This window comes from Thermobia domestica, chromosome 5 (genome assembly GCF_964235325.1).
Source record: "Thermobia domestica chromosome 5, izTheDome1.hap1.1, whole genome shotgun sequence".
NCBI lineage: Eukaryota > Metazoa > Arthropoda > Insecta > Zygentoma > Lepismatidae > Thermobia > Thermobia domestica.
The window spans coordinates 14,146,411-14,159,839 of record NC_137458.1 but is presented as its reverse complement, the minus strand read 5'-3'; the positions used below and the strand labels follow the sequence as shown (position 1 = coordinate 14,159,839).

The following is a 13,429-nucleotide window of genomic DNA, read 5'->3' as shown; positions in this document are numbered from 1 at the left end:
TGACATTGCAAACTTTTTTTTTTTTTTTTGCTTGTAAAAGAAAACAATAAAAAGTAGACGAGGATATATTGCCAACTCTTCCTGAGCCTAATATTATCAGTCCTAATATTACCAACTCTCAGACATGTTAATCCTTACATTTACATTTTTAAACAGAATTTTGTTTCGCTTTCAGTTCTTGAATTTATTCTATGAGAGTGTCTTGTTCTTGTTTGTAACATAATTCCATTTGTTTCTTCCTTCTTCCAATTTCTTAACTTCAGCACTTAGTTTTCTTCTTTCACCTTTGATTTTATTTTCCTCTGCACTTTGGATTCGTTTAAGGTATTTATCATAGCGTCTCCGAGCTGAACGAACTGAGAGAAGCATTCTTCAATCAATAGAACAGATTCCACACCCCTCCATTGTGCATAATTGCATCATGCACCCGCCTCTGTGCTACTAGAGTGTCTTCGATTTGGTATCCTACAATAAGCGTCTCATTGACTGAGAACCCGCCCTCCATTGAGACATTGCCGTGGGATAAAATTAAACATATCTTCACAACATTCCACAAATCAGAATGTTCTTGTTTCTTGGACATTGTCCTTGAAAAGAAGTCATCTAACCTGATGCTGCCCATCTTCTCTTCGTATTCTCGGAAGTCATGAGACTCCTGAATTTCAGTACAGAAAGATATAAATTGACGATTTGCTTTCTCAGTACAGAATCAGATATTCTGTTATGCTCATGCAGAGTTTGTAGGATGCGTTTCATCCCAATCTGAGCAAGTTCTGGACTGTTCTTTTGTAGCCTGAAGACCAAAGCTGACAGAGCACGTATTACTTTGTACTTCAGAGGGCTCTTTCCCACAATCTTCTTGATTGTGCCAAGCAAAAAGTTTCGACAGTCAAGCCTGAAAGCTAGTTTATCTTTATCTGATGCTTTCAGTTCTTTCAGTAGCTTTTCTGTCTTAAAACCAATGTCCACCTTTGTTATTTCTAGTAAATTTTTATTTGCAGTCAAATTCAAAGCAAGAAGTTTCACAGCACTGTCAGCAAGTTTCATGATACTGTTATGGGATGTTTTTAGATGCTACGGTACTTGGGTTCAATTCTTGGTAACGCTACGATACATTATGTTATTGAAAGTAATTTAACTTAATTTTATTTGCATCATCACTTGTGTCTATTAAAATCATGTTATTTGACAAAGGAAAGGAGGAAATAGCGTTATGAAAATTATTTACATTGTTCATGAATTGTTATCTTCGTTACGAAAAGCAAATACTGCAATTTACAAGAGAACACGGACTAAAGGAGACGCGTCGAACTAGTAAACGCGACGAGTCGTAAATCGTAAACAGACAAGCATGTCTCTACTCGAAGTAACACCACGCTCAAAATAACGAGGCAAAATAATTATTTTTTTTAGTTTTTAAAGCGTTCAGATTCTTGTTATTGAGAGATATATGATTACCAAGTTTCATTCTTCCAAGGACGTTTTATAACATCTGAAGCAGTGCTGCAGAGAAGGACTCTTGGCATCATTGATCCAGAAGTACTCAAGGTATGGCATTCTCTTTGGCCGGATTTCCTTTCTTTCATTCCACTCAATCTTTCAGACATTTAAACACGCCAAATCTAAGAACACCAATTCTATGCCTAATAAACAGATTCAAAATGAATGTTAAGCTTTTCTATAAATTGAACACCAGTTTCGTTAATCACAACTTGAATTAGCTTTAGCTTCATTGTACGAAATTTTGTTCATAAGAGAAATTTCAGATATTTCTCTAAGTTTGGTCTAGTCTTCTCTCTTAAGTTACAATCCCCACATTCATTTCGAACTAGGGTAGACCAGGCTAACAATACTTTGTTTGACACAAGGACGCATTAAGATTCCTTAAGAGAGAGATAAAAGTTCTGAGTACAGGAAACAAACAAATGGCTTTAAGACTCTGGAATTTCCTTTAAAATGGTTCACACACTGCTGAGACAGATTTGAAGAAACATAATTTACACTTCACGAACTGTCTTGCACATTTACTTTTTCTAACTTTCCATGACATTTTACGCAAAATGCATGATTTCCCTGACCTTCCCTAATATGTTTTTATTTCCCTGACATTACTTGATTTTCCAGAATGTGGGAATTCTGATATTTCTTGGTTAAATTTATTAAGATGACCCTCTATTTGAATACTACATTCATAAATCATGTTTAGGTCACATTAGTTTAAGGTCACATGGACAGTACTAAAGAAGTGGTCAAACAAATCCCACCATGAATTGTTTGATTATTGTCAAATACAAGAATTCATTTTCAAACAGTAGCGAACACCTGTTCCATTTAGTTAGTTATCAGAGTTCTGATATGAAAATTAGTCTTGTCTTTATCACAAACAAGTTCCTTATCACTGAAGGTGGAAACAAGTATTATTTTTAACATTTTAATAGATGTAGCAGGAAAATCAAGGAACAAAGATAAAAGAGGTAGTTGAACTGGGATTGCAAACTGATATATTGAGATTGAGGCTTGATATTGAATTGTATAAAAAAGGATGGTCATCTTTCCTCTGCAGGCTTGTCTGCTTTATCTTTCACTAACATAATAGATTTTAAAAAAATAAACAGACACAACGAGATTGTATTTGTAGTTTATGCCTTTCTGAGTGCGAGTGTTATTTCCCCCCTTTGTTGTTCATGACGGGATAGCATACTTAAAATCGTGGCTTTTAAGATTTGTTCCTTCTGGAGAAAGAGGAGGAGCGACAAATGGTGCAATTGCAAGGGGTGGCAAGTTGCCTAAAATTGTGTGCGTAAGATTTTGATAGATTTTAATTTTCATTTGATAAAACAAATATTTGTAGTGACGCTATAAAAATTGATTCTATAATTTGTAAATGTATGTTCTTTAACTCAATTTTACCCAAGTGGTTCATCCGTACTAAATCTATTGAGCGACATACACTCTTAATGCTGAAGTTTCATACCAAGTTTTGAGGTCTAGTACACCAAAGTACTCAGACGAAGATAATACAGTCCTATGGAATTTATGAATTTCGTGACTGGATATTTGAGAGAGAATTTTCAGAATTGACAACCATCGAAATAAAACAGATCAGTTCAAGTACAAACTGACGATTCTTCCACCTTTCTTTCAGAGAACCTCCCTTTTTCCACTTTATATCAAATAAATTCAAAATAAGCAAACACATGGAAAGCACAGTGTTCATTTTACTGTATGTCCTAAATCACTCCTTCTAACTAACTAACTATATGGCCTATGGAATCCGGAGGTTCAATGCCGCGTTCACAAAAGTTCTCCACTGACTTCTATCCTTAGCTAACTGCATCCAGTTTCTACTTTGTATTCCAATCTCTGCTAGATCCATCTTAATATTGTCCTCCCATCTGCGTCGGGGTCTTCCTAATGGTCGTTTTCCGATTGTCTTCCAGTCAAGACTGAAAGCGTTTCTACTTTCTTTCATTCTAGCTACATGACCCGCCCACCTAAGCCTCCTAGACTTGACGACCCTAACAATGTTGGGTAAACCGTATAAATTATGTAGTTCTTCGTTATGAAGTTTCCGCCATTCCCCATTCCCGTTCCTCTTGGGTCCGAATATTCTTCTCAGGATCTTGTTCTCAAATACTTTCAGTCTATTTTCTTCCCTCAGAGTAAGTGACCATGTTTCGCAACCATACAGAACAACAGGCATGATTATCGTTTTGTATATTTTAAGCTTCAGATTCCTCCACAGAATTCGCAACAACAAGAGATTTTGAACCGAATAGTAACACGAATTCCCTGCATTCAGTCGACATTTAATTTCTTCGTGAATATGATTTTCGTCTGTTAATATTGATCATATATATTTGAAACTATTCACTTTATCAAAAGTATTATTTAATATTTTAACGCATCCACAATTTGCTGTATCCTGGTCCCGACGCACTTCCATGTAAGCCTCAAGCGTTTAATAAGATCTCTGCATTTCTTTCTATTGTTCTCCTATCATCTCCTATTAAATTTACATCATCAGCATATGCCATAACCTGGTGAATACCGTTCAACTCTAGGTAGGCCCTGGTTGCTATCTTTGATTTTCCTTATAGCGTATTCCAGAACAAAGTTAAATAATAATGATGACAACGCATCTCCTTGTTTCAGGCCATTTTCGACGTGAAAGCTCGTGGACAAAAATTTTCCTACCCGGACTTTACTTTGGAATTCATTTAAACATATCTTAATTAATCTAATTAGCTTTCTCGGTATTCCAAGTTCTGTAAGAACGTTGTATAATGTTTCTCTCCTAACCGAGTCGTACGCCTTTCTAAAATTAATAAATAGTTGATGTACCAGTATTGTATTCCCACTTTTTATCGAGTATTTGGCGAATTGTAAATATTTGGTCGATAGTTGATCGATTTCGTGTAAATCTGCATTGATAATCTCCAATAATTTCATCTGCGTATGTGGTCAATCTTGCTAATAGAATATTTGAAATGATTTTATAGGATGTTGACAGAAGAGAAAGGCCTCGATGATTATTACAGTCAGTTTTGTCGCCTTTCTTGTGAATTGGAACAATGATTGATTCTTTCCACTCTTGTGGCAATTCTTCCTTGTTCCAGATAAGGAGAATGAGTCTGTGTATCTTGTTCCACAATTTTTCGCCTCCATCTACAATTAACTCAGCCGGAATTTCATCTACACCCGGAGATTTGTGTTTCTTTAATTTCTTTATAGCGGTTTCTACTTCTATTCGGTTGGGTTCTGGAATATACGGTTCTGCGGTGTGTATCCTTTTCTCCACGCACACTAGTTTTTGGTTGCGTGCTAAGCAAATCGTCAAAGAAATCTTTCCATCTATTTAATATGCTATCCGTATCAGTGAGAACTGTTCCGTCAGATTTCTTTAATATATAAGCACGAGGTTGATAGCCTTTCTTAAATTCGCTGATCCCCTTATAGATGTCCCGGATGTTTTTTATTTTTACTATTATCTTCAAGTTTCTTAATTTTAGCCTTCAAAAAATCGCGTTTCTTTGTTCTAAAAGTTTCGGAAGTTTCCCGCCTGATATCTGCGAAGTTTTGTGTAGTTATTCCATTCGGATTTTGTAGCCATCGTAATTTTGCCTGTTTTCTCTTCTCTGTTAGTTTAATGCATTCCTGGTCGAACCATGATTTGTTCCTACGTATTTCCGCGTGTCCCATTTTTTCTTTTCCTGAAATTTTAATGCTATCTCTAATTTCAATCCAGGTATCCTCAACATTAGTGCACTCCGAATCTTCTAAAGCCAAGAATCTATTCGAAACTTCAATCTGGTATTCCTCACTTACCTTGCTTTCTTCTAATTTCTTTAAATTGAATCTCTCAGTTTTCGGACAATGAATATTAGCTTTATTCAACGATAATCTCTCTCGTATTATCGCTGCTACCAGGTAGTGATCAGTGTCACAATCAGCCCCTCTAAACGACCGGACATCAATTATGCTAGACTGCCTTCTTCTATCTACTAAAACGTGATCAATTTGATTATGTGTTTTTCCGTCTGGTGATGTCCAAGTGTATTTATGAACGTCGCGATGTGGAAATTTTATACTCTTCACGATTAGGTTTTTGGATGTTGCAAAGTTCCCGAGTCTAACACCGTTGTCATTACTTTCCTTATGCAGACTTTCGTTCCCTATAATCGGTTTGAAAATATCCTCTCGTCCTACCTTCGTATTGAAATCCCCTAATAGAATTTTCATATGGTATCGAGGGAGTTGGTCAAATATCCGTTCCACTTCTTCGTAAAAACTGTCTTTTATATCGTCATCCTTATCTTCAGTTGGGGCATGTACATTTAAAACAATAATATCACACCACCGTCCCTTAAGAGTAATAAAAGAAAGTCTGTCAGTAACAAATTCAACCCGTTGAATTGCTGGTAATATTCTTTCGTGAACGAAAAACCCTGTTCCTAACTGGTGATTTTTATTTCCTTCCCCGTAAAAGAACGTAAAATTTCCGGAATTCACAGATCCATTTCCTTCCCACCTAACTTCATGAAATCCTACTAGGTCCATTCTGTATTTCTCTAACTCACTCGTAACGGATTTTAACGCGCCTGCCCTGTAAAGACTTCTAATATTCCATGTTCCAAATCTCATGTCTATCTTCTTTTGCTGAGGTCATGCAAAGTTAACAGTCCTTGTCCGAGGCTTTTGTGAATATTTCTGAACAAGTGTTTCTTTTTTTTACAGGATGAGGTTGTTAGCCTTACCCAAACCCCCAAGCTGGAGGACCACTCCTACTCAGTTGTCCGCGACTGCTTATTCAGTATATTCGCAGCTAACCTCTATATCTAGAGGCCTTCTCCTCGATCCGCAACCTGAGGACGCGCCATCCCGTGGTGACAGGAACCCATATTCTAGAAATACTATTCCGCACAATAAAGTGAAAACATCATACATTTCTGTTAATTCTGATATGTAAGGATGTAATAAGGAGGTAAGGACAATTCGAAGAATCAGAAAAACTATGAGTAGTAACGCATAATGTAATAATTTTTTTGCTGTTTTCTATCAGCAGTGTTTCCTCCATGCAAGAAATGAGGAACTTCCTACCCTTCATTTTCAGTACTTAATGACTACTTTTACACGTTTTAGTAAGTTGTGTAACTATGAACGCGACGTAGCCACAACTAGGCAGTTTTATTCTTAACCACTTCTTCCTTCCTCTGCTGTTATCTTCGCTGCATGAAAGCGCCGCGATATGGATTGTCCATTAATTCTCCCCTCTGTCATTTGTGTCTCTACCGCACCTCGAGAAACCTTGCCCATCTCCCTACAACTGGCAACAAGCAGCGACGCATCTAGGTTAGTTGTCGCCCGGGCCAAGAACTCGCCTTAGCGCCCATTCTCCCTGACCAACCAAACCAAAACGCTCCCCGACTACACCTGATATTGGTATCACACAGTAATTTTCCTATTCCATTTTTCTTCAAGTGGTAAAGCTTGATTTCAAAATTGCAGCACATAATTTAATTTTTAGTACAAGATAAAATATACGATTGCCAAATAGTCTCAGAGTAGTATGCTTGACATATTCTTATAGTCTTATCATAATAACTGCAGATCACAATGTTTTTAGGAATTATATCGGGATGTGCATATGTGTAGAATGAATCAACAGTCTGTTGCTTTAGAATAGAATTCTTAATTATGACAAACAGTCAAGCTGTTGTCCCGAGTATTATACTCTGGCATTTTACAAATCTCTTAAATCGATATAAGTTAGTTGAAAACACAAAAAGCTCGAACTAAAATTTAACTTTGCGGTCGCTTTTGGCTGCAAAGGTTTTTACAATGTCCTCAAAAGATAGCTTTTAAGCTAACTTATGAACTACGGCTATGATCCTAAGGTTGATGAATCTTGTTGTCCTATTAAGTTTCTGAGCTAATTTTTTTTATGATCTTTAGTTTGCTAAAACTCATTTCCTTGCCTTACAGTGAAAATTAATATTTGCCTAATTTTCCGCCTCCCCCAATCTGGCGCCCGGGGCACAAGCGCCGTTTACCCTCCCCCTCCTTAGTAACGTCACTGGCAACAAGTGCGGAGAGGAATGCTTGCACGACAAACAAGTAAACACGTTCTATAAAGCACGTGATTGCTCTGTGTCTGGCTGCAAGAGAATAACGTTAATGACCTCTGATGCCAGTTTTCGCTGTCTTTGTTCAGTAAACTGTGCAGAATAGCAGTGGAGTAACTGATTTGAAAAATTTAATGTTTTATTGATATACGATATTAATTTACCTATTTGCTACTGTTACATTTTACGGTGTGTGAAGTACGGCCAACAACACCTCCTACAAATCACATGACAGAACAACAGTAGCCCCACCGCAGCATTGAGACGCCTATATAAAGGACAGCAACCAGTGAACCGGCACCAGTTTTCTGGTCTCCCTCCTCTTGCTTGCATTGGAACACTAGGAGTAATCTACCCCCAAAGCCTCTAGTCTGCTTCGGGACTCTTGGTTACTCCTTTCTCCCTGGCTTAATCTGCTGCGGGGCGGGGCTTTTATTCCCCTCACTGCTTGCTTCGGAGCTTTGGGGTTTCCTACACCACTCTGCTTAGCCTGTTTTGGGGCTCTGTTGGAATTCCTACCACAGTTGCTTCGGGGCTCTATGACTTTTATTCCCCTCATTGCTTGCTTCGGAGCTTTGGGGTTTCCTACGCCACTCTGCCTAGCCTGCTTCGGGACTCTGTCCGCGACCGCACAGTCAAAGACTACCTAATAGTGTACTATAGTATTCCTGTAAATACTGTTGTTATTTGGAGGATTTTTATAAATAAACCGGTAGTGGAAGTCGATTCCGGACTCTGATTTTATTAAACCTAACTCTACCAACCAAGAAGTTTTACAATATGATTTACTATTCTTAAAAAATGAGAGATAGATTTGGTTTTTACGAGAATATTTCACAAAGATTTTCTACTAGCGGACAGTTTTGTAAAACTTTCAATCATCTGAAAGAAACAGAGAAATCAAAGCTATTTTGGAATATTCCAGTGTAGAAAGTGTTAGGTTATGTACAGAAGTGTAAGAAATATTTGCTGTTTATCATAGCAGGTAAGCATACGTAAGAAATTTCTTACCTTGGCAAGTGATTAGTGATTCTACTGGTACCACGACCAGAAACAGCTGTTATAAAAATGTATTTTAGTACAATTAAAGCAATTACCCAGAACCTTTTACTGTTTAAAGCAAGTTATTAATGTTAATTACGACATAGGAAAGCATGCACATATTAAAAAGTCATTCAGACGCATGCAATATGAAATCAATTCATCATAATTAGTTTTCAATGAAACAAAAAGTTTGTTATGCATTATGTTAATTAAACAAAAGTAACTTAAAAACAATATTATTCAAAGAAAGTGAAGAAAATGCATGTAACCATAAACAATCACAATCTTACCTGGGGTGCATCCTGGGGTATCTACCGGGAATATAGGAGATTATGTAATGTGTAAGAAGAAAAAATCAATCAGAACCAAGATCCAAACCAACCAAGGAATTAGGAACCAAAAAAATAAACAAACAATAGTTAAGGTGTGTTTCGTACAGCGAAATTTGGCTGCGACAGGTCTCAAAACCTAAAACTTTTTAACAATTATAAGTAAAAAAAAAACAAATATACACGACAAATCATGCATCTATCGAACATTATTTTTTTCATAATAAAAATGCATTAATCTACAAACAAATAAGGCTCCTATTTCTTTACATTATAACTATTTATTATAACACTAAATTATTACGTCAGTAGGTCTAATACAAACTTATCTACAGAAATACGAAATACAGTTATCTTCCCGTATTAAAACTGCAAGTTTTACCATTATTATTATTGTTATATTTTTACTGTTATCAGAAAGTTATTTTGAATAATAATAAAATTAGTAAGTTAATGACTGAACTACAACTATAGCCCAAGCAATTTTTAAGTTTGAATACAAGCAGCTTCAACACAGTATTTCGATGTAGTTTAAACAATAGAACATAACTTAATTTCAGTTGAAGTTTAAGTAATTTGAAGAAGAACTCTCACAGAAAGATCAGGAAACAGAATCAAAATGACCTGAATATAATTGAAATTACCAAACACAATGTTTCTAAATGCAAATTCTCATATATATATATATATATATATATATATATATATATATATATATATATATATATATATAAAGAATTCTTGTATGCTACTTTGTGGAATTGGGTTCTTTGTGTGACTTTGTAGATTTTTTTCTTAATAAAAACTGTAAATCAAGTCCTTTAATTTACAGTCGGTTTCGATTCAGGAACAACGATAGCAAAATAAATAAACAAGACTTTTAGGAATGATAAAAAAAATGGATTAAAAGATTCAGATCTTGGCCAGTAATTAGTTTTTGAATCAGGGACCACAACATTTTTGAACGGCCCCTAAATCAAGTTTTCGTATTTTCTGCGGAATAAGCACATCATACTAGGTTAAGTGATAGTTTGGGCTTGGCTACAATATATGTAGTTCTCCAGATATAAGGACTACAAGAAAACTTTTGATTGAAATATATTGGATCTTGGATCAGGGGCCACAAACTACATAAATGAGAAATTATTATTTATTATCCTTGGTCGAATGAAATTTATCTGTATCGCAAGCGAATAGAGTTTTCCCTTTTTTATTTTACGTAGACCCTTTCGTGAAGAAGCTTGTATTCAAACAGCTACTGTAGTTAGTTCTAATATAATTATGGCACAAAGAAAGAAGAGCCTTGAGGCATTCTAAACATGCTGATCGATGCACTCCAGATAATTAATAACATTCAATAAATCACACATGTGCATTTCTCAGTTAAATAATATGTAAATGACTAAACATATGATCATCTTTCGAAAGGTGAACAAAATAATGTAAGTATATTAGAAAACATAAGTTCACATTCTGGTTACGTTACTTAAAACAGAGAAGCGACCCAACAATCGTTAACACGGTTACAAGTGTATCCTATTAGAATAATTAAAAAATGAAGCCCTGAGAGGGGGGAAACCAGTTATTTCAACACTTTCAAAATAACAGAAAAGATCTAGGAACACTATAACAATTTGAACTTAAGTATGGCTTAATGCTTAGAGAGTCGAAATTTTAAGGAATTACTCATTTAAGAACTATGTCATCTATACTACTGGTATTAATGTTACCACTTTACAGTTCTCAATAATACGAATATGTCTAAAATCTAACTTGATGCAGTCACTATAGATTCCAAAATGGAGGAGGACATTTTTACATTACTCGTAAGATGATTTGTAACAGTGGTTTTATACAATTACTTTTTCTTAATGTTGGAAATCTATTAAGTGTACCTGGTTAAGTCATAAATTGGTTCGTTTCTTGATATGGAACATCGGTACTTGTACATAGTGGTATTGTTCAACGTAAATCCATTGCGTTGGATAATCCTCTGCCAATGATCCACAACAGCCAAAATCTCACAGTGATATTATTCGGGGGATTTGGATTTCAAACTGTCATCATTATAGAAAATGTACAAGGCAGCGTAACAGAACACAATCTGAAGGTGCGAGGTACAGTGCCCTATTTACCTCGCGGTACTGTATCTATTCGAATCCCTCCAATTATTGGAACCTTGAACCTCGATATTCCATCATATACACAACTTTACCTTCGTTTAACATTTTTCCCTTTGGACACTAGGTAGCGCCTCTTAGCCTTGCAAAAAGATCCATTTTTCATCACATGTGACAATTTACGCAAAAAGCGTGTCCTCACGAAGGTTCTGGCAACTGTTGATAAAATAAGTCGTCTTTCGGCCTCTTTTGGTGTCAGCTCATAGGGTATCAGCCGAGGCATTCTCCAGACAAACCCGTATTGACGAAGATGACATACTTTGCTTTGGGATTATCTCATCTGTGTTGCCAATTGACGTACTTGAGCGTGGATGGATCACATTACTATTTGCTCTAGAAACTTCCTGCTCATACCTACTATCTCCCGGCCCATGGTTTGTTCGTATCGCCTGACCTGAATCGCGTAAACCATTTACGGAATTTTCGAATATTCACAGTTCCCTCCCTTTTCACAGTGCATGTTTCCTTTGCAGTTTCCGTAACTTTTACTACATTCTTTCAATTATGTCTTGGTAGCATATGAATAGCCACTTAAATGAACTCCATGTTTTACCGTCTCTATTTGACTGTGATAAGAAAAATGGCACCTTCTACATGACGACTAACATGGACTACACGTTACACCAGCTCATAGTTATGTTTAGCGCTTTCACGTGATGAAACGGTTTAATACATTCGGATGGCTTCAAAAACGAACCAACTTATGACATCCTGATAATATGTAACAAATAATAAATAAAAATAATTATTTCAGCAGAATTACTGCTGCTTGTATATGTTGCAGTATTATCTACAGCGATTAAAAAAAAAAAAAAAAAAAAAAAAGTCCTCCGTATTTTCAAGGTAATCCTAACTTGAAAAATTTGAGAATATCCGAACAATAGTAAATTTATTTCGAAAGAGTGAAATGGTATATTCCACTGGCAGTACAGGACAATACATGTGGTTATTTCGTAAGTCATGGCAACTTCATGAAATCTTCCAGACACGCGGCAACACTGGAAATCTAATACATTTGAAAACCTGTAGAATTATCCAGAATGCTACTATCAGGTAAATATGAAAAGTGTATTTCCACCATTGTTCTAGAATTGAGAACTAAGTAGAGTAATGACCGTCTATGAAAACCGCTGTTCTCTATACCAGAAGTGCACAAGCATTGGTTGCTTGTGTTCTGATGTACCAAATAACTCCCAAGGTGGATTGAGACCTTCAAATGCTGTTGTAGCAGTAATCGAACGCAAATGAAACGAAATATGACGACCCTGTATGAGATCCTGAGAAAGCTGACGACCTTACATGAGATCTTGCGGTAGCTGATGACCCTATATGAAACCCTAAGGAAGCTGAGGACTATATGAGACTCTCAGAAAGCTGACGACTCTGTAGTAGATTCTGAGAAAGCTGACGACCTTGTATTAGATCCTGAGAAAGCTGACGACCCTGTATTAGATCCTGAGAAAAGCTGATGATCCTTTATTAGACGGAGGAAGCTAACGACTCTGTATTAGATCCCAAGAAAGCTGACGACCCTTTATTAGACTCTGAGGAAACTGGTGATCCTGTATTAGACCAAGGTAGCTGACGACCCTATATGAGACCCTAAAGAAGCTGACCACTCTGTACGAGACTTTGAGAAAGCTGACAACCCTGTGTGAGACTGAGAAAGCTGACGATCCTGTATGAGATCCTGACGAAACTGACGCCCTGCATGAGACCCTGAAGAAGCTGATGACTGTATGAGGCTCTGTGAAAGCTGATGACTATATTAGATCTTAAGGAAGCTGAAGACCTTGTATTAGACCCTCAAAAAGCTGACGACCTCTATTAGACCCTCAAGAAGCTGACGACCTCGTATTAGACCCTCAAGAAGCTGACGACTTCGTATTAGACCTCAAGAAGCTGACGATCCTGTATGAGATCCTAGGGCAAAATTTCTAATATACAAATTGTTTTATGTAATGATTAGCACATCAGATAACTTTTTTCTCCTAAGCGATAAAACTAATTTTTAACAGTGTGATTTCCCTTACGAGAGCCGCCCCTGGTATATGTCATACCTCAGATTTTCAATTGTAATAGAAGTCCTGTGTTGACACGTGAGGTGAGTAGTTACCGTGACTTCAACAATTCTAGTCTCATTTCATGACATAATTTAATGACACTAGTTTTCAATTTTCCTTAAGGGGGCGCGGTGGCTCAGTGGTAGAGCGTTCACCTCTGGTGTTTGGGGTCCCGGGTTCGATCCCAG

At 36.6% G+C, this 13,429-nt stretch overlaps 1 protein-coding gene across 4 annotated transcripts in view; it reads right to left on the bottom strand.

The window, feature by feature from the left end:
* LOC145685725 (uncharacterized) overlaps positions 1-13,429 on the bottom strand; it is a 305,763-nt gene that overhangs the window by 63,228 nt on the left and 229,106 nt on the right. For 3 of the 4 annotated variants that reach the window (XM_081758218.1, XM_081758221.1, XM_081758219.1), the window contains one exon: positions 8,960-8,980. The exons of the other annotated variant lie outside the window; for it this stretch is intronic. In XM_081758218.1, the coding sequence (XP_081614344.1) occupies positions 8,960-8,980 (21 nt within the window). The remainder of the gene's footprint in view (positions 1-8,959; positions 8,981-13,429) is intronic. 4 annotated transcript variants of the gene reach the window in all.